At 36.0% G+C, this 26441-nt stretch overlaps 1 protein-coding gene across 11 annotated transcripts in view; it reads left to right on the top strand.

Annotated features, from left to right (window-relative positions):
• Nucleotides 1-26441, top strand: part of Mbnl3 (muscleblind like splicing regulator 3) — a 114819-nt gene that overhangs the window by 64498 nt on the left and 23880 nt on the right. For 9 of the 11 annotated variants that reach the window (XM_047535671.1, XM_047535677.1, XM_047535669.1 and 6 more), the window contains one exon: nt 12176-12340. In XM_047535671.1, the coding sequence (XP_047391627.1) occupies nt 12176-12340 (165 nt within the window). The other 2 variants (XM_047535680.1, XM_047535679.1) reach the window with 2 other exon arrangements.

The raw sequence follows: 26441 nt of genomic DNA, 5'->3' as shown, positions 1-26441 counted from the left end.
AATGAGGTAAGATATTAATGTACAGGTTGAGATGGTGTTGAAGAAAATGCAAACAAGATCACAGTATTCTAATCTCTCAAGTGAATTTTGTTATGATGATTACTTTCATATTAATGGAAAACATAACTTTACAGGGGTCTCAGCATGATATCTAAATGTGTATTAACAATTGTCCCATGACAAGGGATGTGAGCTAACACTGCATATACAATTATTCTCCAGCACTCATAAATAGTCTGAATTAGTTCAAGTTTGAGGGGTCATTTGGCCTTATATTCTAGAGTCTAGTATATAAAGTCAATGAAACATGAAACCACCTAAAGCCAAATAAATGCTTCAGTTACCTTTAGTAGTAAAATAAGTGTAAAAGATTGGCATACTGATATTTTACACTGCCTAGCTTATTTTACTGCAGCTACTTTATCAAATCTTTTCCAGCATAGAATTTGATTTACCTTATATAAGAGGCATAAACAGACTCATCTTTTTTTCAGAGAAACATGTTTTCTAATTTTATCATGATTTCCAGGAAGAACAAAATGAAGCTTGTATAGATTTATTTTGTTTTATTTTTCTCACCAAAACAAGAATTCCATTCATTAAAAAGCACTGATTAGACTATCACCATGGCCCCAATGACCCTAGAAACCTTTTTGTGCTTAAAGGATGCACATTCAGGAAAAATGCCACATGAAGTCTTCCAGGTGTTCTGATCTTCTAACAAGTCTTGTTCACGCTGTTTAAACTGATTTAGGTAGTACAATTGACAGATTTTAAAGCTAATTAATGAACTCTCTCTGGTCTTTGCTTTATTTGTCCTTCTTTTGGATTTAGAGATAGGCATTCTTTGGCAGTGGTCATATTTCAATTTCTTCTTTGTAAGGGCAGAGAATTCATGGTTGAGGAATTGATTTATTTTAAAACACAAAACCCTCCCATAATCACTTTATTTAAAATAACCCAATTTCTAGTTACATTGTTTGTAGATGGCTTTGTTTAGTTTTTTGAGTACTAAGTACAGTTTCATCATCATCAAATATTAACTGCTCCTCTTGAAAGCTTTACCAACTTAGACTGGGAAAGGATCATTTTAAAACACAAATTTTTTTTACAAAAGTAATTGCAGCAGTTTCATTTGGAACTTTGTGGATTCTATTCACATCTCTGAGACACACTTTGAATGAATCTTAAAACACTTGGTAGATACTCAGTTCATGCAGAATAGATTTTTACTTTTAGAAAAGAAAGAATGTATTTGTTTTCATGGCTACAGAACAAAAATAGACCATAAGTTGGCCTAATTTTCAGATGCATTTAAAAAGAATCACTTAGCTAAAAATGCCAATTTATTTAAATACACAATGCCTGGAATTTGGAATTTTCTTTGGGGGTTTGTGTGTTACTCTAAACTGCCTATAGTTTTAATAACAAGTTAACACAGAAGTTTCAATAAGGCTTTTTGGTGATAAAGATACATTTTCACTAACAAAATATAGACTTTGTACATGCCTCAAAGTATTTTAGTGGCAGTTCATGTCAACAAGTAAAATGTTCTGCTTGGAAACTGCATTTGTGGTATTAGTTTGGTATTTGGGAAGGGTTATAAGAAAGATGCTTATTTTAAAGTGAATATATTTGGCTCTATTAGGGGTTTGAAACATGATCTCACACTTAGGAATTTAGCAAGACCCTGTAAACAAGCATTTTGGTATCGTGCTTGCTTTTTCATTTCTTTATCTGAAAGAAGACTCATGTTTAGCACAAGAGCAACTGGTTTTCATCTTTGTGTCCCTGATTTCAAAATGCAGTGGTAAATCAATAATTGTATCTGCCCTTTACATAACCTTTGGGTGGAGGGATATGTGACTGACATAGAGACATAATTATTTAATTTATTCTCAGCAGCACACTGAGCCCCAGAGATAAATTGCTTAAATCTGAACAATAATCAGTGACTTTCTCACCTTATACTCTTGTTACACCTTTGTAAGATATTTGCCTAAATTAAATTCTTGTTTGAAACTTTCTTTTCACTTAGAGACAGGAAATTTAATTTTGCCAAGTAGAAACCCCAATGTTTAAGCTTAGTGCATAACTAAAACATGTAGAAATTGTGGGGATTGCCAAATACCTTCCCACTTCCTAAGTTTTAGTACAGTTAAAACTCACTTGAGACCCTTAAGTCATGGAAAACCTAAAGTAACTGGCTTGGTTTCAAGGGAAAGAAGTCATAGTGTAGGAAAGCCAGTTAGAGAAGTCTTGAAGTTTTTATTTCAGGAGTAACCTCAGTGAAGCCTTTAAACAAAAGAAGAAAGACAGTGGCCATTTGGAAAGATCTGATGAAATTTACAGCATCAGAAAGGGGTGTTGGCAGGATTGTGGGATGTTATTTTGTAGCAACCATAGGAAAAAATATCCACCTTGTTAGCTTTTGAGAGATGAAATATAGGCACAAGTATCCTTTCAGTGGAAGATCCAGTTCTTTGGATTTCACTCTATTTTTCAATTTAGGAGAGAAGTTAAAATGAAAATGAGAAGAAAAACTATAAGTATTACACACCTTGATTTAGACTTCACTTTTACTTGTAACCTGAGGAAGATGAGTTAGATCAGTATTTTCATAAGGGTATTCTATGGAGAGATGTTGACAGGCCTTTGATGAAAAGATGTAGGGGTGGTTTTTGCTATTGAACAATGTTGGGAAATTCTGGGTTAATAAAATAAGCAGGTCTCTTTCCCCTAGGATATGTGAGAATCTTTATTATGCTCTTGCATATTGTCAGTCTTCAACAGAGCAAGACAGTGCACTGTTGTTTTTTGTTGTTGTTTGTTTGTTTGTTTTTTACCCATTTGACCAGGAGACCTTGTTTTTGAGAATCCTTTCTTGGAACTAGTGATCTCTGTACACACTCTGACAAATAATGGATTAAAAGATTTCCAAGAGACTTTCCAGATTTATCATTTAATGTTTCTATAGATATCTAAACTTCCCCAGCATAGTACAATTTCATTCATTCTGACCTTATTAATCCTGAATCTTTGATAATTCCAGTGGAAGCATCTGCTTTCTTACTGAATAAAAATAGTCAGGACTGTGTCTACCAATTGATTCCTAAATATTCATTATCACCATTTCTTGTGAAATTTATATTCAGTAATATGGGACTATTATGAATTACTATTTTTCCCAGAATTTATTACTTTGTTAGTTAGAATTAGCCGTACCCCTCAACTTTCTTCCTCTCTTTTAATATGAGTAATCAAGGATTGACCGAAAAAGATATCTAGGCAAATACTGACTATTCAACTCCATATTTTGAATATGTAGCTGCATAGATCTTATGTGTGTTTGTAGAAACCTGATACTAATCAGTCATTTTCCTGAACTTCAGTGGATGATTTTGCTTGAAATTCAGTATTCCAGACAGGGCTAAAGAAAAAGTTAACCTGTCCCCTCTCTCTCACACACCACAAATAAAAACCTTAAAAAACAGAAAAGCCTCGTTGTCATGTAAAAATTCACATGCTCAAAAATTTTTGTAGTAGGCTGGGGCCATAGCTCAGTGGTAGAGAGATTGCCTAGCATGTATGAGGCACTGGGTTTGATCCTTAGCACCACATAAAACTAAACAAATAAGATAAAGGCATGCTGTCCATCTACAACTACAAAAGTTTTTTAAAAAAAATAAAAAAAACTGTTGCATAAATTTGGAAGCAGGCTGGGGATGCAGCTCAGAGGTAGAGCGCTTTCTTAGCATGGGAAAGGCCCTGGATTCTATCCCCAGCACCGCAAAAATAGAAAAAAACTAGAGGTCTGAGTCACACACCATGCCCCTCTGCATCCTAACCTAAAGAGGGAGCTCCAACCAGCATCAAGATCATGAAGATCTCTTGGACATATTTTAGTCCAGTTTTGCCTCTGTGGGTGGGAAGGTGGAGTGGTTGATAAGGTAAGTGATTGGTGTGAAGCTTTTGGTGGGAGGAGCTATGGAATAAAAAAATTGCCTTCTCCAACAGTCAACTTCCTTCAATTTCTTGCAGCTGGTCAGGTAAGCTGGGGCTTTGAGTGCCTTGTGCTTCACTCTGTGCAACTGATCGACTGATCGGGGTTGATTACGTGGAGGGGGCTGCCTAGGACTTTTTGGTAAATTGGGTAAAATGGGTTTTGAAGAATTTGACTTTATTTAGCTCAACTCGCTAGGGAGAGAATTGCCAGATAAAATATTGTATGGGGTACAGTTATACTTAAAAAATTATTCAGTGTTCATCTGAAATTCAAATTTAATTGGGAGCCCTATGTTTTTATTTGATAAATCTGACATCCCCAGATAGGATTCTAAGCAGAAGCCCTAGCAGGGAAGAAAGGGTATAAGCAGCTGGTTCCTTTTTGTCCTGGCTTCTAAACTGCTATGGTAGATGTTGGATGGACTGTCTAGAAAAAGAGGGTGAGAGAACCATAAGGGTAGAGATTTGACTTATGGGCCAGAAACAACACTTTGTTGTTTTATAACGAAGTCTATGTAGTAAGTAGCTTTTGGGTTGTATGATTTTATGTGTGTTTTATTTCTTAGAGTAGCAAATTGAATGCCATTACTTTTCTTTCCATTTTTTTCTGTATTTCATGACATTTTATGTTAGCTGCCATCAGCTGCTCTAAAGACAGCTTCTATGGATACTTACCATCAGGAATGCCTTCTGAATTTTGGCAGCTTGGTGCCAATGTACTTTGTTGTCTTTGGGGTTTTACTTTTATTCTGGCTGACTGTTTTGTAAACAGAGAAGATGCGTTCTCGATGAGCTTGTTATTAACCGAACATCTGGTTAATATTTTTCTATTTATGGTATTTGATTAGAGCAGGGGTAAAAGTGTATTTGGGAGAAGGAGGGGATCCGGAAGCAGATTTAGGGTATTGGTGAGGCAGGCTTGCTTTCCCTGTGAACAGCAACTATGATTTTTAGTGATATTTGCTCTCCAAAAATTTTCCAAGAAAAATCTCAAGCTCACGACTATTTGAAAATAAATGTTTAATGTGACTGAAGCAGAATGTGGGTGGAACATTTTTCTTGTAAGTCACTGTATGCAGTAGAGATCCACAAGAAGGCTCCACCTGCTGTGATTTTCCTAAAGCCGTGTATTCCACCTTTGTCTAAGTAGCTTCAGGGAATTTAACCTACAGCTTGTTCTGAGAAATTCTGGGTGGAGGTGGGGCAGTTGGAGAAACGGCTTGTTGTAAACTGACCCTGGAAATTCAGGGCTCTCCTTTGGCAGTCTCAGGTACTGTTTAGATATGGATCTGGTACTGGTTTCCATATACAACCAATGGGACCCTATATCCTGGGAGCCCTTGGGGCCAGAGATCCCTGAAATTAGACTATGGTTTGTGTCTGTGTGCCTCATGGATTTATGTCACTTCTGGTTCGGTTATACTAAATTACCTGGCTTTTTCAGTCACGATGATCCCATATTCCTCAAGGTTTCTAGTTATAAAAACAACAAAAAAGTTAGCTATTTTCTAGACCTAAATAGGATAACGGTTCCTTTGGAGGAGAAAACCGGGAATTGTCTCAATCATGTTGACTATTGTTCTCCACTTGAAGGCAGAAGAAAGACCTTATGAAAGGAAATAGCAAGAGAAGCAATTAGACTTCTAAATGGTAGGTAGGCCTTATGAAATTATTCTCAAAAAGTTCAACCGACTCAGTATGGTGTGGCTGCTATTCACCAGGCACAGACACATCCCTGGAGATTCAAAGATGAGGAAGGTACAGTTCCACCTTCAGATAGCCTCAAAGTTTAATAGGGGAGATAGGCATGCAAACAATTTATCGATGTATTCGGTGATAAGTGCTATGGTAATCTGAGTACAGGTACAGTTGGAGGCGCAAAGGAGGGAGTGACAAAGGGGTGTGGGGGTGGGGAGATGGCTTCAGGAAAATCTTTGTAGGGAAAGAATCCTTTGAACTGAGAGTCCATGTTGGATAATGAGATCCTGGAAACTTGTCTTTTTGTGTCCCTGAACTGCTTGTGAGTTAGGACAAGTCACCTCACCCTTTTGACCTTGACTTTCTCAGTCAGATAGAGGTGCACAAGACATTCCTTAAAATCCGGTTGAGCCCTAAAATGTTTCAATTTGAGAATCAAATTATCTTAGCGGGCTATTTCTAAACAACAGTGTAATTGTTGAAGCTAACCCTCCCTTCATTTTTTGGAGGTCACAATTGAAAAGCACTCTTGAGGGCAGCTAGGTAAGAAAATTCTCTCCTTTTCTCCCAGGTTCTTGCCTATTCAAATTGGAGAGCTCATTTGCACTAAAATCATTGTTCTGTATATGTGTATATGAATTATGTCAAGAAAGCAAAGTTCGAGCAGCACAAGGAAGGGGACTACAGTGCTAACTGCAATGTGGGGCACTTGGCTGGTCCTTTCCATGGGGGTCTGTGTTCAACCTTATTAAGCTTGCCTTCAATATATTCAGAAAATGATTTAACAAGACTTTTTCTTTTCAGATTTCTTCCCTGCACCTCACATTTAAAGCAAAAGTCGTATGCAAAATTTTAAGTATACTCTGTGTATAACATCGATACTTATTGATGATATAATATTTGGAGGAGAAAATGATGCAGATTTTATCCATTTTTATAAAGACAGAATTCTTTTTTAAAAACATTTTTACTTGTAGATGGACACAATACCTTTATTTTATTTATTTTTATGTGATGCTGAGGGTGGAACCCAGTGCCTCATATGTTCAGGGCAAGTGCTCCACCACTGAGCCACAACCCCAGCCCAAGGCAGAAATATAAGAGAAAGAAAATGGGAAAATTGCTATTTCTCTGCTGATATGTGGCTAATACCCAATTTATGCCAATGTTGACTCACTTTTAGCTCTTTCCGGTTTTTCCTAGACTTTAATAGGTCTGTGATGGTTGCAGGAACCAGGCAACATAGTATCTATGATTTGTAATGTTCAAACCACTGTGACTCACTCTGAAAAGCCATGCCTATACACATAAGTATGTTACAGTGGGGCAACCTCATCAATAGAATTTTTCATTTAACACATGATGGTTAAAATGCAGTAACAATATATTCTCCATAGTACAAATTATCTGAGTGGTCTGTTTAACATTTAAGTTTTAACTCTTGGTAGTCAGGCAGATTGGTAAGATTATGTCTTTGAAAAGATAATCCAGTTATAATTGTATTTGAGAGAGGATATTTGGGGGTTTTTTTCCCCTATGTCTCCAAATTTATTTGAAGAAGCAAGTCATTCTGCCAATAGCTGTTTTTGTTAAGATACTGGGACTGACAAAGGGTAGTTTTCAGCTTTTCTAGGGTCCTTTTCTTATTTTGATGGATGGTAGAGCTTTCTCATGAACATAAAAAAAAAGTACTTTTCACAGGCTTTTTCTACTACCAAGTGCATGGGAAGTCTTGTTATCTGACAGAATCTGACTCTCATAACTCCCAAGACTTAGGTGGGATTTGAATCACTACAGTGCTATTTTTCTCCATCAGTCAAAGGCTTAGTATTCATTTGTGAAAAGACTGAAGGTTGGAAAAAGGCAATAGATTGAATTTGGGAGGTTTTATAAAATGCTCACAACTTTTTCCTTTGTCTGTTATCAACTTTTCCATGCAGATGTAGTTCAGAAATGTCATTGGCCATTTCTACCCCCCTGCTGTTTTTTTGGCTGCATTTTCAAAGACAGTGGGTGGGAAAGGGGAGCTAGAAGATTCATAGGTGAAGGAGCACTTATTTCAGCAGCAACTACTTTCCTATTGAATCACTGTGGTATTTTCTTAACTCAATAACATAATGAAAGACCAGATGAGAATGACATGTTTTAACATCAAAAGGAAATGGAAAAGGAGGGAAATTGAGGAGAGCATAAATGAGCTTGCACACTCATCTTTAATTTTGTAGGTATTTAAGGGAAGGAGAGAGATTGTGCGTGTGTGTGTGTGTGTGTGTGTGTGTGTGTGTGAGAGAGAGAGAGAGAGAGAGAGAAAGAGAGAGAGTAAGAGAGACTGGTTTAAGATATCTTGACTAGCCTTAGCTGCTGTTTTTAGGATATAGGCTGTTCTACCAAAGGGTGGCAACTGTGACAGGTGAAACATTTCTGAGTCCTTGATTGATTACATAATCTAATACTTTCCACTAATAAATGGCCTTTCTGACCTTTTGTGTCTAGATTGGAAGAAAGAGGGCTTAGGACACCATCTACTTAGCTAGGGAAAAGTGAGAGGTGATTTTTTTTTGACTCAAAATAGTTTCTGGGCTGTTATAGATCTAGTGTGGTGGGGTATCTTGTGACCCACTCAGAGAGCTTAGTTAACTCAGAGAAATCATTGGAACTTTCCAGTCATAACTTTTCCAAAGTACAAGTATAATGTGTGATTACATACTCTGTTGGGACAATCTCTGCCCCTTCCACACTTCATCCCATCCATACTTAATCTACCACAGACTTTATCCCCTGCAATGATGAAAAGCAAGTGTTACCAAATATCAAAAGCAAAGCTTGTTCCCCACAAAATGCTATCTAGAGGAGGTTTATTATCACCAAGTGTTCTGCACACAGATATATTATCCTGAGTTCTAAAGACATTTTGAAAAACATGAGAGGCTTGGTTTTCTTTTGTAACATTGTATTCCACAGATAACATAGATATTAAATTACTTGGTCTCCTCATCTATTGTTTCCAAAGAAAATGCAGATTTTTTTATTGTATAAGCTTTCTTTAACATAAACAGCAGTGTCTGGTAAGATGGTATTGCTATGCATTTGCATTGTTATAGAATTAAATTATGAATTCTGTCATTCAAAAATGATTGCTTTATAAATCAAGTAAAATCTCATAACTAAGATGAATATGTTTCTTTAAATCTCTTGCTGCCTCATATTCCAGACTTTAGTTTTATAGCTCAACTTGATGTAATTTTTAAGGCATGATTTTCTTTTTTCTATTTGTTTACCATTTTTGTTTTGTAAAAATGTTATAAGTGAAAACTAAAGTTGCTGTATGTAAGGAACAGTGATATAAAAGCACAAAGGCATGTTCAACTTTTTATCTCTGGGTTAGCAGAAAATGTGCCAAAATGCTATACTCCCTTCCCATCTCCTTCTCTATCTGATTGCATTCATTACAAATGGTATTAAAACTCTAAATTCTCACAAGTAATGAAACCCCAATTATTCTTTTTTTTCTTTTTAAAAACTAATCTAGTATTTGAAGTTCGTGATAAGAAAGATAGTCTTTACATAGGTTTGCGTGTGTGTTGCAGAAGGGTCAGAAATTGTATTGTGTGACCGTATGTACTAATTGTTTTAACAAGCTAACTGGGTGGCTTCGCAATCCTAAGGCAATCCTGCTCAGCAGCTGCCTGATTTCTTTTCTCACCACTGCTATGTGACTGCCCCAAAGCCTAGGGATTGGTGCAATGGCCCTGAATGTGCGTAAGCAGCAAGATGAAAGATAAGCAAAGGAGAAGGCAGGTCAGGAGTGAGGCATTTAGACCTGGTTGGGGGCAGTATCTTCAAATGCAGCTGCAGCTGGTGATGCAAAGGTCTGAGATTCAGAAGAGAGGTCAGAGGTAGAGATAGAGATTTAAGATCTGAACAGTTGCAGGGCTGGATGAAACTTTGGAGAAACTTTGGAACAACTTCATTTCTCCAGGGAATAGAGATGAGAAAAGGCAGCAAAGGATTTAGGCCTGAGCCTTAGGGAAATGTTTAATGTTGGGGTGTGGAAGGAGGAGGAGGAAGCCTGAAGTAAAGTATAAACTAGCATGCCTGGTGGTGAAAGTCACTAAGTGCCATACCTCCTCCAGGCTGTGAATTTTAAGCCAGATAACCTCAGTTATGTGGGTGGAGGGTGGAAGATGTATACACTAAAATCCTGTGACTGTCTTTGCCTTGCTTCAAGATATGGTAGATGTAAAACAAAGCTAATGGCCTACCTTGAAACACATTCATGGTGGAAAAAATCCTTTATTGTCATTTTTTAGCACATATCAGGATTTCCGTACAGTTCTTACATGTGCTGAAATTATATAGCTATTCCTAGTCTCCTTGTAAGAATTCAGGAGGACTAGGTTAATATCATTCTCAATTCTTACAACCTATAAATTCTTTTTTTCCCAGGATTTGCAGAGGAATATAAAGGCACATTGAAGTGAAATTATTATTAGATTTTGGGAATCATTTAAATTTGCTTATATCTAAATTGATCAATGGGAGAAACAAAATGACATTCACCACAGAAAGCAATAGTGTACCCTTTCGTTTCTGGCATTAAATTTAAGTTATATTCCGCTTCTTTCCAAGGAGGTAAACAATCGAGCCACCTGGTCCCAGCCATCTAATATGGTTAATGGGTGCATTGGGATAGAAGAATCACTTCTAATGTTCCATAGCACAGTAGGGTGACTATGATTGACAACGATTAATTGTATATTTCAAAAATAGCTAAATAGAGAGGATTTCGAATGTTCCCAGCACAAAAAAAGATTAATGTTTAAGGTGATTGACCAATTACTCCAATCTGATCACTGCACATTGTATACATGTGTTGAAATATCACACCATACTCCATAAATGTGTATGATTTCTTTGTGCAATTTAAAATTTAAAGTTTAAAATGTTTTTAAACAGATGAGAAAGTAAAATAAATTCCATGCATGTATGATGATGTGAAAATGAACCCAACTGTTATGTACAACTATAATGCACTAATAAATTCCTTTGCTGAAATTCTTTAAAAATAAAATGAATGAGAAACCCCCTTCAAAAAAAAGAGTAGTTGCAATGCATTTGAGTTTGCATTACATACAACTCTTTAAAAGTTTTGAAGAACACACCTTGATTCCAGTGAAATTATAGGAATGTTTCATTGCAAGATAAATAAACATGGAGAAGTGATTGCCTAAACTACTTAAACATCATAAATAAGAAAAAGTGCATAGCATGTGTTGAATGAAAAACACTTGGTAAAATAACTCGTTTCTCTCCTGGGAGTTCAGGTGACCTAGCAACTTACACTCTTGGGTCCAAAAAAAATTTGTCTTTTTTTTCTCTCTCCTTTTTCCTCCCCAATATCCTTATGCACTGGAAAGAATCTTAGTATCTGTAGGAAAAAGAATTTCTTGCAGTTGTGTTTGCCATAAAAGGATTATAGTGAACCTAGTAATCCAAATGAGATAATTATTAGCTGCTTCATGTAGTGCTCATGAGTTGAACACAACAATGGGTCACATGATAATGTGATAAACAGCAAGTCCAGTGACATTCTTTGCTACCACATAGTAAACACCATAATCAGCAGCCATGTCAGCATTTAGGTGACACCAAAGGCACGTTGGATTCTGTGGAACTGAAATATTATCCTATCTTGAAAGTGTTTAAACCATCAATAAAACATCCAAATAGCTGAGAATCTAAAATATATTTTGGGCTCAATTATCTAAGTAGTGTAAGGTCTTTGCTTCTAGAACCTAAAGAACAACTTGGCTGCCAGGTATGAAGATTTATTCTTTGATTAACAGAACGTCAACGGGTCTCATGATGTTTTTCACATTGTGGATTTAGGAAAAGAGCTTTGAAGCCTAGATTACCCCCAAATAATGGAGTCCAAAATTTATGTATCTATGTGTGAATGATTATTAAACATTTCCCTGAATTTTCTTGATTACCTATACATGCGGATCCAAATCCCAAGTCCTCTTTAAACACACATGATTTGCCAACTCATGTTGAATGATTTTTATTTAAATTTGTAATTTGTATTTAAATTTTATGATATACTATTCACAATGTTTTATGTTCTAAATATAATTTCACGCATATCAAATAAAGCAGGGTGGCTAAGAGAAGGAGTTCTGGAATCAGACTAGCTGGGTTTTAGTTCTAGTTTTGTCACATTTTAGGTGTATGTCCATAGGCAAGTCACTTAGCCTATCTTAGTCTCAGTTTCCTGGCCTAGAAGATGAAGATTATAAAAGGATCAGCTTTACAATGTTGGTGTGAAGATGAAATAAGTTAATTCATGAAAAACACTTATGAAAGTTTTTGGTACACGATAAGAGCTTAATAAATAAACTCTTTATTTCCTCAACCATGTAAGATTGTTAGAAATGCTAAATGAAAACTTTGTCTAATTCTTCACTGTTAGGGTCGGTGTACTCGAGAGAACTGCAAGTACCTTCACCCTCCTCCACATTTAAAAACGCAGCTGGAGATTAATGGACGTAACAATCTGATTCAACAGAAGACAGCAGCAGCCATGTTCGCCCAGCAGATGCAGCTTATGCTCCAAAATGCTCAAATGTCATCACTTGTAAGTCACAGCTGTCTTTGAAAGTGGCCAATGCATATTTTGTGTTTTGTGGTGCTGTGGACCAGACCCAGGGCTTCACACACACTAAGCAAGTGTGTCACCACTGAGCAACATCCCCAGCTCCATGTACTTTATTTGAACCATACATATCTACATTGGAATAACCTTGTGGGACCTTTGGGAAGCTAGTTATTACAGGATTTAGGACACGACTCATGTTAATTGACACTTCTGAGCTGTGCATGTGAAGGGAACAGTCAGGTGTGTTGGATTGAAAACCGGGTTGCATTTATGCATGAGTTGAATTTGTAGAATATTAATAAAGATGGAAGTGCATTTTAAAATGAAGAGAAAGATTGATTATTATTACATGGAAATCTTTGAATTCTAGGATATTAATTAAAACAAAATTCTCTGTTCTTTGATAGTTTCATTGTTGTTTTTAAAAATCTTTTTATATTAAAGTAATTTTGGATTTATTGGAAGAATTTCAAAAGCAGTCCAGAGAATGCCTGTATTACCCCTCACCCAGTTTCCCCAATGTTTTATTTTGTGTTGGGGGTTTTGTTTTGTTTTGTTCTGTTTATTACAGGGCTGGGATTGAAATCAGGGTTTTGAACATGCTAGGTAAGTGCTCTACCACTGAGCCACACCCCCAGCTTTCCCCTGCTATTAATATCTTATAGTACCATAGTAGATTTATCAGAACCAAGAATTTGACATTCCTATATTACTATTAACTAAACTTCTGGCTTTATTCACACTTATCTAGCTTTTCCAGTAACGTTCCCTTTCTATTCAGGTGTCCTAGTGCATTTGTTTGGATTCTGTTTCCCCTCTCTCCTCTGATCTGTGACCATTGCTCAGTTGTTTCCTATTTCCAAAGACCTTAACATTCTTGAGGAATACTAGCGTGTTATTTGATGGTGGTTTCTACTTCTTAACCTAACTACAGATTTTCCCTCTGCAAAAATTAGTAAGATTATGATGTCCTTCTAGTCAAGTATCTAGTAATTTTGTAAATTAGTGAGTTTAAATGGATTGTATAGAAAGTAATTAAGCTATATCTGATCATATTGTCCTATTGAGAATTTATCTTGTTCTGATACCTTCAAATGTAATGCTGAATTTCGACCTGACACTTCTCAGAGGGAATTAAAAACTGTCCCCTTTCTGCTACAGTTCTTCAGTTCTAAAATTGAGCTCAATGGTGTCTCATTCCAATTCCAGCTAGCCTACTTTTTAAAAATTAACAAGATAAACTTGAAAGAACTGTTACTACCATTTGTTACCCATTCCATCAGTGACTATATGATAAACACTGAAAACCAAAAGATATATGTGTTATTTAGATGAAATGAAAAAGTGGGAATAGGATAATCTGCTGTCAGTAAAGCCTCATTAAAAAGTTTGTTCTCAGAATTCAAGAAAATCTGAGTTAATATAGCACCCTTGAACTATCATGTCTATATACATAAGTGCAAAAACAGGTGAGAAGGGCATTGATGTTTTGCACCATGATATTCTTTTTCCAGAATGTCTAGACAGATTTAGGTAAACTAAATATATTTCATGTCCTATACCATTAGTTTGCCAAAAATATTTGCCTTGGAACTCAGTGCTGATTAATTATGTTGATAAATTAGTTCTCAAATCACCAGTAGGCTTGTCAGAGCTCCTCTTTGACCTTCAGTAATACTGAAGTAATACTGGTCAACTCCTTACTGAAACTCTTCCCTGGGCTTTCACACACTGAAGTTCCTCCCTGGATCTAAAGGAGCAGGGAAGACAAAGACTCCTAGATATGAACAAAACAGAAGTGAATATGCCTGGTGAGTCCAGAAAATGTGGAATGAACCAGAGGAACTTTTACTTTTTTCCCATTTTATAGAGGTATAATTAAAAATAAAAGCATATATATTAAAGATGTACAATGTAGATATGATATCTGTATAGTTTATTAAATGAGACAACATGGATTAGCTTGGAGAACATTGTGCTAAGTAGAGTAGGCCAGATAGAGAAAGAAATACTGCCTGATCTCTTAAAAAAAATTGAACTCACAGGCACATAGTACAGAAGAGTGGGTCCTAGGTATTAGAATGGGGATTATGGGAATGTTGGTCAAAAGTGACCATGACAAAGGAACATTTATTTAACTCATCATTACTACCCTCAACCTCTTATGGTATGTCGCATTTTCAAATTGAGCAAGGATTGGGAGCAAGACTTTATTATCAAACAGTTGAGCCTAGCATATCTTAGTGTTAGAGCAAATCTCTTTTTCAAAGTTTAGGGGCTAGTTCAGGGAACCAAATGACCTGCTTCAGGGAATCAGAGAGCAAGTTGCAGGGTAAAGCAGGGATAACTATGCGCCTTCCATTCAGCTTCTGCCAGAGTCTCTCCATTCAAAGTCTCAGTCCTTCTTGCATTATCGATCATATGGGATCACATTGGAGCAGTAGGGAGTGACATTTTTAGAATCTAATAAGAAATTCACTAAGTTTTCTAACCTCTTTATTTGTGCTTTCTAATTTGGTTGTACATTATTTCTATAATAGAATATATTTCCTTTGTCTTTTTTTTCTTCATCAAGGGTAATTTCAGATTTTGGACTACAAATGATGACTGATATGACTCACAGAGGTACAATTTATTTTATGGCATGTCACAAGATGCAAGTCATTACTTAGAAGACCCCAGGGAACAATTATAAGTTACTTTTCTACCTCATAGATTATTTAGTGATAGCTGTTGTGATATGATAAACTGAAAAGAGATTAATTTCTGCAGTTACTATGTGTACAAAAAAATCTAAGCTGCCTCATAGATGTTCTGTAATTGAGCTAGTGTGAACAATTTTAAGTGGCATTTACCAGTCCAATCTGAAAGAAATCTTTTCATTATGGGTACTGATCCTGATATTATTACAGAAGTAATATATAATTTTACTTAATTTCCCTGGTACCTACTCTCCCCCAAACAACTCTCACTCTCTTAATCACTCAATTACCAATAATTGGATACTTGTCCCTAGAACGTCAAGCTTTTGTTTAAAATATTTCTAGTCCTTGTATTTATATGATTGCCTAGTACGACCCATTTATATCACTGACTTGAACTTCAGGTCTTTCCACAAAGCATACTTTGATCTGTTTCTGGGATACCAGAAGAGCACATCTGCCTTTACAAGATTGAATACGGTTTGCTTATTATAAGCCCCTAGATAAAGGGAATGTCAACCTAAATGGGATGGTAGCTAGAGAACAGATTCTGTTCAGTGTGACTGAACAATGAATAAAAGCCACACCTAGTCGATTTGGATAGAATGCTTGCTGTAGCAGGCAAGTTTGTTCACTGTATTTAACAGGTCTGCATTGACATTTGCTAGTATAAATTCCACCCCTGAAAGCTTTTTGTTGGCTTTATTAGAAGTTTAGTAAGTGAAACAAAGGATGTGACTCCCTGATAATTTCAGTGCAACTTAAGAGATTGTGATGCTCAAAGAAAAAAAAATATGAGTTTAAAAACTCCCCTTTGCATAATCAGAAGGTAAACCTGAGCATTGTTGAAGAATGTTAGGAAAAGTAGACACACTGGATTACTCTCAAGCAAAACTAAAATTGTGAAATTTCAGTTTCACAATTAGGAATTTTAGTCATTGGAAGGAAGGATTCTCACTACTGAATTTGATGTGTGTCTGTGTATACATATATATTTACATTTCCACATGTATATAAAATAGATATGATGCAATAAGGTTATTAGAATATTTTTAGTTAGATATTTTGCATATCTAGACCTTTCCATATCTGGAAAGTTCCTTTAGTTTCTTTCTCTGAATGTGAGTTTCATAGGGAAACTGATCCTGACACATAGGTGAACTTGACCCAGGAGCATATATTCATCTGATGATTTATATAGAGGGTGTAGTTCAGCACATTTGATGTTCCATTAATGTGTGCCAACTCATCTGATTCTGCAATTTTCATGATTTCCTAAGGCCAAGTTATGAAGTCCATACCATAAAGGCTATAAACAAAGGTTTCATTCCCTGATTTTTCTTTATCTTCTGTTGAATCATTTGTTGTCTTTCTGGACACCTGCCTCCCTTTTTACATCATTTTAAATTTCTATCTACCAAATATATTTCTCAGAAATAGGATTATATATTTACATTAATATAGTAAGGAATGAAAGTGATACAATACTTCAGAACCAAAAGAAATAAAAACAGGAAGTTCAAGTAGATAGAAGGAAGGGACACATACTAATTAATTACATAATAATAAATATTATTTTCAGATTCCAAGGTCTTCAATGTTTTTCTTCTTTACTTAAATAAGAGCTAGAAGGTATCATATTATTCTGTGAAACTTTGGACTAGAATAGTGTTACATGACTGGAAATAAAATTGGAAATTTTTTTTTACTTTTTCATTTTCAAAAGTAAGTAGATAATTTAGGAGTTGAAGACAAGAGGATAATCTCCTTCCCTTACCAAGATATGTTCTACACTTGCCAAATTTGTATTAGAGTTACAATTTTTCTAGTTTACATAAACGCACTTTATCCACTGACATATTTATGTTATAAAGAGTAGTTATTGCCCTGGTTCTTTTATTAAATTTTACTATGAAAAGGGTGGGTCAGACATTTTGTAGATTTAATGGAAAAGGAAACCATGTCTATTGCTCCAGAACAACTCAGTCCTAAAACAGGAGGACTGGCCCCAAGGAACTAAAAAGTCAAAGAAAGATGCAGACAAATCTAGGATTGCACAGAGTGCAGTAGGACATAATGACAAAAGTGTAGTCCTGGGCAACAAGGAGATGAACTGGATCCCTACAATTTGGGTCACAAGGAAGTTCGTACATATTGGTGAGGACCAAAATGACCTTGTCCTAGCCAGAATGTACCTGGTTTATCTTAGATTAACATAAAAGAGTCAAGCATTTTTCTGGCGCCAGGGTCTGGTCGTAAAGCTCCATATGCCACTCTGATGTTTTTGTCTATTTATAGTTTGCTGGGAAACTCTTGAGGAAAAACTGACTCCTAGACACAGGGGCAATCATGGTGGTCATAATTCAGCATGGCTGCAGTCATATCAGACTGAATCCACACATCCATATTCCAGATTGCTAGTCTCCTCATCAGGACAGAAATACAGTATATATTAATGAAGGTTCTACAGCAGACTTTTCCATTTACCTATTCACAGAATAATAAATTAAGCTATTTATTTTTCCATCTCAATGTAGTGACATTGTTTTATAAAGTGATTTTTGCAAAATATTTAAGGCAGTAAAAGGAGGCATTATGCAGAATTAAGGTTAATGTGCTCTTAATATAATTATGATTGTCATTATCATGTTAATTCCACATTGACTGAGATTGACCAAATCATATCCCAGGAGTGCTTGGAGTGCTACTATGTTATGAGCCCAAAATTTCATATGGATATTACTACATTTTCTGAAAGATTTTACTTTTAAAGGTAGCAGCTAAAGATCATGTTTTTAATTGCTCAACACACATTGTTCCAGAAGTGGAGTTACCTTACCTTGGGCTACCTTACCCTCATTTGCTTGGTGTCCTTCCAAGAGTAATGTCTTTTGAAGATGTTCATAAAATTTGCAAAAAGTTATTTGCATGTTCTAAGTGCTAAGAGCTCTTTCTCCCACCCAATGGTCTAAGCTTCAGGCCCTGAAGATTCCAGATTCATTCCTAATTTCAATTACTGATCTACCATGATTATTCATTACTCAGGTCCTTTCCTGTTACTGTGTATGTCACAGCTTAAAGTTCCTTTTATATTAAAATAAAACCACTAGAAGTGGGTGTGCTGCCTTGCCCTAACTCTGTTAAGAGGAAGTATAAAATCTGTTTGTTTCAAAAGTTAAGTGAAAATGCTACAGTTTTGCAACCAAACAGAGGGTACTTGTACATGATATCTCTTACAGTGCTCAGTTCCTTCAATGGTAACAAATCTCAACATTCTCCCTTTATCCTCCCTTATATATCCCCGTGGGATAAATTAAACATAATCTCCTCTTGGCCGACTTCGTGTCCTCCTCCTCTGGGACTGGTTAGCTCAGTTGGTTAGAGCCGGGTACTAATGAGACCATGTGGGCCTGTTAGCTTCACTGTTCATGGTCAAGTCTAAGCTACCAGCTACCTCAAAATTGCTTGCTGGTGATCACAAGTTAGATGAAAGCTGGGAATTTGGAGGGCTTTGTGAAAATCTTTCTCCCTGAAGGAGGATAAAGAAAACGTCAACAAATAAAGCCAATGCTTGATAATCTAATCTATACAGAATGATTTCTTTCCCTTATCAAAACCATCCTCTTGCATAAGTGGATATGGTTTAGCAGTTGTCACTAGGAGGGCCACCAGGAGACCTAGTGTAAAAACTTGTGATTGCCCCATTACCTGATAATCTTAAAAGTAGTCCCCTAACATTGTTAAATTGCTTTCATAGGCTTTAAGTATATATTCAATAGTAATTTGTTTTTGAGAAAAAGGAAAAAGAAGGTTTATTGCTTTGCTAGCAAAGGAGAAGCACAGGGGACTCCTGTCTCAGAGGCTGTGATTCTGACCCTCAAAGGGAGCAGGGGGCTTTAAAGAGGTGATTCAAAGGTAAATTTCATGTGTTCTCTGTTGGAGTTGTGATTCACTCATTAATTTGGGAGACAGTCATTTCTGAGATCTTCTGGTGTCATCCCCAAGGTCTGAGTTACTTGGTTCCTCTGGTAGGTGTGTGCTTAAGGCCAGATAACTCTGCCTAGGATGGGGAAGAAAGATGATTCTGTTTCCACTGAGATTAGGAAGGGGAATAGATTAGGGAGGAGGAGATTCTTTTAAAAATAAGTCACAGTTGCAGAGCAGCAAGGGCAGCAAGTTACATTCCATTTCTTTGGAAAAATGGGTGAGGACATCTCCAAACTGCTTCCTGATGAGAGAGAGTGACCTTAGGGGAAGTGACCCAAAGTCCTTGTCCTCTATCATGTGGGGCGTGGATAGTTAAGGGTATTCACCATCAGAGCAGTTAAGATGTCCACAGTGGCAGATGGCAGGTAACTGGACAAGGCATACATAGGGCAGGGATCATGCTAAAACAATAATAAGACAGCAGAGCATTACTTTTTTAAACAATTAGCACAAAAGCAATTACTATTTCAACCAGTCTATGAAAACCATGAAGATGGTAACTCATAATTGTATCAGTTAAAAACAGATGAATTTATCAATGTAGGAGGTTAAGAAGATTTGTAGGTCTATGAGCTCAGACTCAAATTGACTCAGGACAAATTTGGGACTCTCAAGTCCTTTGTGATCATTATTCTTAGGCACTCCTACACAAGAACCCTTCCTCTATAGCCTCCAGTTTTACTTACTTTTAGCAGAACTGACACAAGTGTACATCTTAAGTTACGTTTAAAAAACACACATGGTTTTTCCTTTTAAATGTCCACGTAGGACTTTGCTTAAGCTATATTCTCCTGCCAGGTTTTTAAGACAAGTTGTTCAAAACTGACCTTGTTCCTATCTATTCTTAAGAGTCAGCTGAGATTCCTGAGAGATCACTCTTGTGGACATGTGCAAAGTCTCTTGACTCCTTTAGCTTTCATCTACCAGTGGTGCCATCTGCTGCGATGGGTCAGGGTCTTGCTGACCATATGTGCCTTCTCTTGGAAGCATCAGGGACATTTCCCTCTCCAATGACCCTCCTCTTTGTAGAATGTGCACTGGTTGACTTCCTGTACTCTAGAATCCTCTCAATCTCCCTAATCAGCAGATTCGGTGACTCATTAGAGTTACAGGACTCAGAGAGGGGTCCTGTAATTTTCTTGGTCCTGGTAACAGAGGGCAAGAGTTAAATTATTGACTGCTTTTTTCTTGGTCCTTTTACTTCTTTGACTTTGGTGTCCAAGTTTTTTATTTGAAACAACCAGCAGGCCAGTTTCACCAGTCTTAAAGTGGGAGTAATATCTCCCACTTCAATATCTATAATTTTACAGTCACTCCTTCCATTTAATTGGGTCGGTATTAGTACTGGAATTCAGCCTTCTATCCTGTCTGTCCTATAGGTAGTGGCTTATTATCTCATATTAACTCAGGTTGTTTTATCAGAAGCAGTACCTTTGCAAAACATTAACAAACAACATTTATAAAGCTTGTAAGAAAAATCCAAAATGAAATTAATGTGGCAAAACATATTCAGTTTGTGTAATAGCTATGAACCAAGAAACATGATTTTTATCATCTTAAGCCTTTACTTAATTATGTATTATATGCTGTTCATTTTGAGATCAGAGTAATCTTTACAATAAAATTCAATCTTTTGAACATGATTTTAAATGAGCTTAAGTCTAGACTAAGTTGGTGCCATTCTAGCATGGAGTAAGGTGAGAGGCAGAGCCTTATCTCTGGTAATTTAAACCCTTCTTTACATAGTCTTTTTGAACTATTCCATGAATACCAGTCACATTAGCAATTCACTAGTATCCAGGATTTGTAATAAGAAGTTATATATTTTACCACATGATCTTGATCATATGGAATCTGCCAAAGCTACTCATGTAGAACTAGAAAATATGATAGTGGTTACCAGATACTGCAGAGGGAAAGGGTAGGAGGGATGAGGAGAGAAGTTAGTCAATGGGTACAAACTTAAAATTAGGAGGAATAAGTTCTGGTGTTCCATCACACAGTATGGTGACCATAGTTAACAATAATGTAATGTATATTTCAGAATAGCTACTAGAGTTCTCCCCACAAAGAAATAATGATTTTCATTATTATAATGATGGATTTATTAATTACCCTATTTGATTATTGCATAATATATACAAGTGTGTATATATATATATATACACATACATATATACATATCACTGCATAACATACATATATGTGTGTGAATGTATTATAAAATACCCCATGCTTTTCATACTGTTTGATCTAACATTTCCCATTTTTATCAAAAGATTGTTTGAGAGTGGCCATCTGCCTAAAGTATACCTCAGGAAAGAGAGAGAAGCTAATGTACATTCCATCTCTCTGACACTGCTTTTGTTTTGGTTTTCTTGTTTTGCACTGTGATATTCGAATTGGATTTTTATTTGGTAAACCACAAATTAATCTCAATATAGTTACAATATATTAGGAATCCCTTTTCATTCAATTCAGTGAACATGTATTGAGCATATACTCTGTACTGGACATTAAATGGACGGGAGGTGGATAAAAACAGTAAACACAAAACAGGCTCTACCCTCTACAATTTTATGATCTAATAATAATGAGGTATTTAATTAGTATTTTTCTGATCCTCTTAATTTTTTATTTGTATCTGATCCCCCATGTTCTTATAGCTCTGGGCTTTTCTTCTTTTCTTTTTTTTACCTTTATTTTATTTATGTGGTGCTGAGGATCGAACCCAGTTCCTCACGCATGTGAAGCAAGCACTCTACCACTAAGCTACAGCCCTACCCCTCTGGACTTTTCTTTATTTCATATCAGAGCTATCTTTCAAATAGCCATATATGATTTTGTTGTAGTTTCTGTTGTTTTGGTGATGATGATGTTTGTCTAACCCCTGATAATTTTAACTTATATCTCCCATTTATCCTGGACTTGTACTGACATGTTTATGAATAGTGTCCAGGTTTCCTGTAGGTTCCTTACTCTACTCAGTTCTTCCCATTTCCCCCCACAAAACCCACATTTTGTTTTATACTATTTGTTAACAACCTAATTTTTTATTATTTTTGTAAGCATTTTTGGTGCTGGAGATGGAACCCAGGGGCTTCATGCATGTGAGGGGTGCACCCAACCACTAGCCTACAACTTGATTTAAAAAACTATCAAGGTATGAGTGATACATCAAAAAAGCCATATATATTCATTATAGGCAATTTGATGAGCTTGGAGACAAGCATATATTTGTGAAATCATCACCACAATCCTTGCCACAAATTTGATTTTTAAAGTAGTTTTTCTTTCCTACATGGTGGTCATCAACAAATCATTTTTTAGATCAAGTTCGATTTACTCCTCAAAACAGTCAAAATTGCTTTGCTTATGAGGTCTCAAAATTTTCTGCCTAAGGAAGAATTATTTTGCCTTCTTCCTATGGTGATCTGTGTGTAGGTAGTTAATTATAATCCCTAGTGTTCTGTCGTAGCTTTCCTCCCACCAAATAAGGGTAGATCAGAACCATGGTTTATATTTTTTATGCTGTTCTTCATACCTCTTATACCCACAACAGTCTATTGATCTTTCATCTCTCTGCCTACCTTTAATGTTTCCTCTTACTTGAAGACATCTGTGATTATTAAAGTCAGAACAGCCAGGTGAGGACAATTATTACACTTTAGACCCTTGAACTTTTTTCTACTCTCTCTAGGGCCACAGTGACTTACTGTTCATTAACAGGCATGATTAGTACATAAATGCCACTATCAATTTGTATCCATTTATAAAGCTGATTCTCAATTATTGAGGGACTAGTTAACCAACCTGGAGATTATATGGGACTGCAGTAGCCTGCCTTTTAGCTACTTTGGTCCTCAAAGACCATAACTCAAAGATCATGGAAATGACCAAGTAAAAACTGTGAGAAAAAAAGATTACTCAGTTGTGCTGCATATGACCAGTTGGAAAAGTCTGATAGAAACTAAAGTTATGAAAAAAAAAAAGAAACTAAAGTTATGCATTTCAATGTGCTTTAAAATTATCAAAGGATAAAAATAAACCTTATGATGTTTAAAGAGGCTTGCTCCTTTTTATAATATATAAATGCTTGTGAATGTACAGTAAAAGGAAGGTATTATGAGCGCTAGTAAAATTTAAGAGTGCTATTTTTCTGGTATTAAAATCAAGTCAACAAATTGTTACCAAATGTTTATCCTTCCATAAAAGAAAATGTTTGGTCATCCACCTCTAGATAGGAGCTCAGAGAAGGAAGGTTCAATTATTCCATGGACTTCAGTACAGGATGCCATTTAAGGGACTTAAAGTATTTTGCATTCATCTATCAATAATTGTTACTGATCTCAGATATTATTGAGGTAACGGGGCAAATAGGTCTATTCTGTTAGGAAGACACAAAGATCAATTTATCATAAATGCAGAGTTTTCATATCTTTATGCTAGCTTGAGGAATAATCTATTTTAAATTATAAGTTAGTGTCCCTAATATGTGTGTAAATTGGACATATTTTTGAAGGCATAGTTTTTTTCATTTTTTATTTTTAAAAATTTTAATTGACACATAATATTTGTACATATTTATGAGATTCAGTACAATAATGCAATTTATGCCTAGAATTATAATGATGAAATCAGTGTAAATTAGCATTTCCTTCTCAAACATTTATCATTTCTATGCATTAGGAACCTTCAAACGCTTCTAGTTATTTTGACAAATATCATAAATTATTGCAGACCATAGTTACTCAGATTATTAGATCAAGGAGATTCCTGCAATTCCATGTTTATTGCAGCAGTATTCACAAAAGCCAAGATATGGAATCAACCGAGGTGTCCATCAATACATAAGTGAATAAAGAAGCTTAGTATTTCTAAGGAGCTACACAACACTTTAAGATGAATATGCAGTGACTCCTAAAATTTTACCTTTCTAGGATTCCAACTACTCTTTTTCCATTGTCAATCACTGAGTAGTAATCTATAAAGAAACAGTTGAGAACCTTATTCAGTAACTGCTTAAAAGAACGTTTGTGAATACCTTAATAGTAGTTTTTAAAAACAAACTTCTTCAACTTGTAGACTCTTGCCAAAGATATTATACTTTCCTATCAATGGATTTACATATAATTGATGCTTTACTCTAGAAATTGTAGTGTTTTATATTTTGGAATCCTCTAGAACCAAATACAGTAAACTTTTCTATAAATGACAAGATAGTAAATATTTTAGGCTCTATGAAGCAAGAAGATATTAAATAGGTATTGCAGAAAGGTTGGTCCTTGTTCCTGATGCTAATCCAATAACAAGGACACAGTTTGAGAAAAAAGGGGGGAAAAAAAGGTTTATTGCTTTGCTAGCAAAGGAGAAGCACTGGGGACTCCTGTCCCAAAGACTGATTCTACCCATCAGCAGGAACAGAGGGGCTTTTAAAGAGGTGACTCAAGGCTGCATTCTATGTGTTCTCAGTTGGAGTTGTAATTCACTTAATTTGGGAAATAGTCATTTCTGAGATCTTCTGGTATCATCCCCAAAGTGTGGATCACTTCCTTCCTATGGTGGGTATGTACTCAAGGACAGATAACTCTGCCTAGGATGGAAAAGAAAGGTGATCCTGTTTCCCCTGAGATTCAGTAGGGGGAGAGATTAGGGAGGAGCAGGGAGAGAGGAACAGAAAGAAACATGTCCCTTTAAAAAATAAGTTGAAGTGGCAGAGCAACAAAGGTTATATTCAAAGCATAAACTGAACCACTATTATAGATACCTATATGACAAGAGAAAATATCTCCAATTTCTTATAATATAGGTTTACTGATGAACACATCTTCATCTGTGGATAGACATTAAAATAAGAATTTCATGTAATTTTCATGTGTTACTAAATATTATTATTCATTTAATTTTTTCAACCATGAAAAACTATAAAAACCAGGTTGCTGACCATACAAAAAACAGGGGCAGCCTGGATTTGGTCCAGGGGTCCTAATTTGTGGATCCTCATTCTAGAGCATTTAGCTTCTTAACCAGTCCATAACTGCACTAGGGGTGAGTATCATGGGGGCCTTGAACTTCCTGAGATCATGTGAACTATTTTGTGTGTACTTGAGTTTTTTCTGTGGATAGGGTCTGGAGCTTTAATCTGACTCTTAGAGAAATCCCAGACTAGAAAAGGATTAGGAGAAACTGTGCTGAAGACATTTCATTAATTTTTAGGAGGCATTTCCTGAGTGCCTCATAGTTCCTAAGCACTGTGCTTGGCACCAGGAACTCACAGGAATTCCTATCACAGGAGGTGATATGCTAGAGACACCAGGGTAAATACTTTTCATGTGGTGATCTTATTCATAAAGTCTGTTATCTCTGCTTTTCTTGTTGTTTTACAAGACCCAAAAAGATGAAAAACCTCTAGTTCTGGGGAAAAAAAAACTCACATTTTCAAGTATTTGGTAAATAAGTTAGGTTCAGATTTGAATATCTGAAACACATTTAAACATCCCGATTAGTTTAGGCTTCAAAGAGAAAATTCATTTTGGGCTGGGATTGTGGCTCAGTTGGTACCCCACATGCATGAGGCACTGGGTTTGATTCTCAGCACCACATGAAAATAAATATATAAAATAAAGGTATTGTGTCCATCTACAAATAAAAATATATTTTTAAAAATTCAATGTCTCAAGAGCCTTTTTCTTAGGATTGAGGGAGTAGCTCTGTCGCAGAGCATATGCTCAGCATACACAAGGCCCTGGGTTCACTCTCCCTCACCAAAAAAAAAAAATCTTTTTCTTTAAAATAAGGATTAACCCACAGATCATTCACTTTGCTCAACTGACATCAAGGGCTATGATATAGATAGAAGCAGGATTAAGTTGCTTACTAAAGCTGAATATGTGAGTTTGCAGGCTGTTAGTCAAAGTTAAGCCCTTGAATGTTTAAATTCATGAAATGGAGTAGTTGCCCTGGGGCAGAGGTGGTGGTGAGAAAACAGAAATATCTACTGGAAAATAAATAAGCAACTTGGAGTTCCTGCCTCTGCCCCAGGGCTGTGAGTGGACAAACTTGCTTCTTCTCAGTAAACAGTGTTAGAAAAAATTTATACCCAAGGAGGAAATGGTCATAAAAGCTTTGATACTGATTTTAAAATCTAAAGACAGCACATTATAGTTCATGATGAGATCTTTTAAAGATCTAAGCGTTTTCAGCAACCCCCTTACATTTTGTATATAGACATTATTTAAAGCTTTTTTCCCATACACTTGTATCATGTAACAGACTTAAGTAAATTTAAATATATTCCAGAGATAGCAGAAGTTAACCAGGAAAATTTCCCTGTTGAGTCACCCCCAAAAGGAAAGGAAAAACAACAGAAGTCCAGATCCAGCATAAAAGGA

Source organism: Sciurus carolinensis, chromosome X, assembly GCF_902686445.1.
Source record: "Sciurus carolinensis chromosome X, mSciCar1.2, whole genome shotgun sequence".
Lineage (NCBI taxonomy): Eukaryota > Metazoa > Chordata > Mammalia > Rodentia > Sciuridae > Sciurus > Sciurus carolinensis.
Note: the sequence above shows the minus strand (reverse complement) of the source record. Positions and strands in the feature narration are given on the sequence as shown.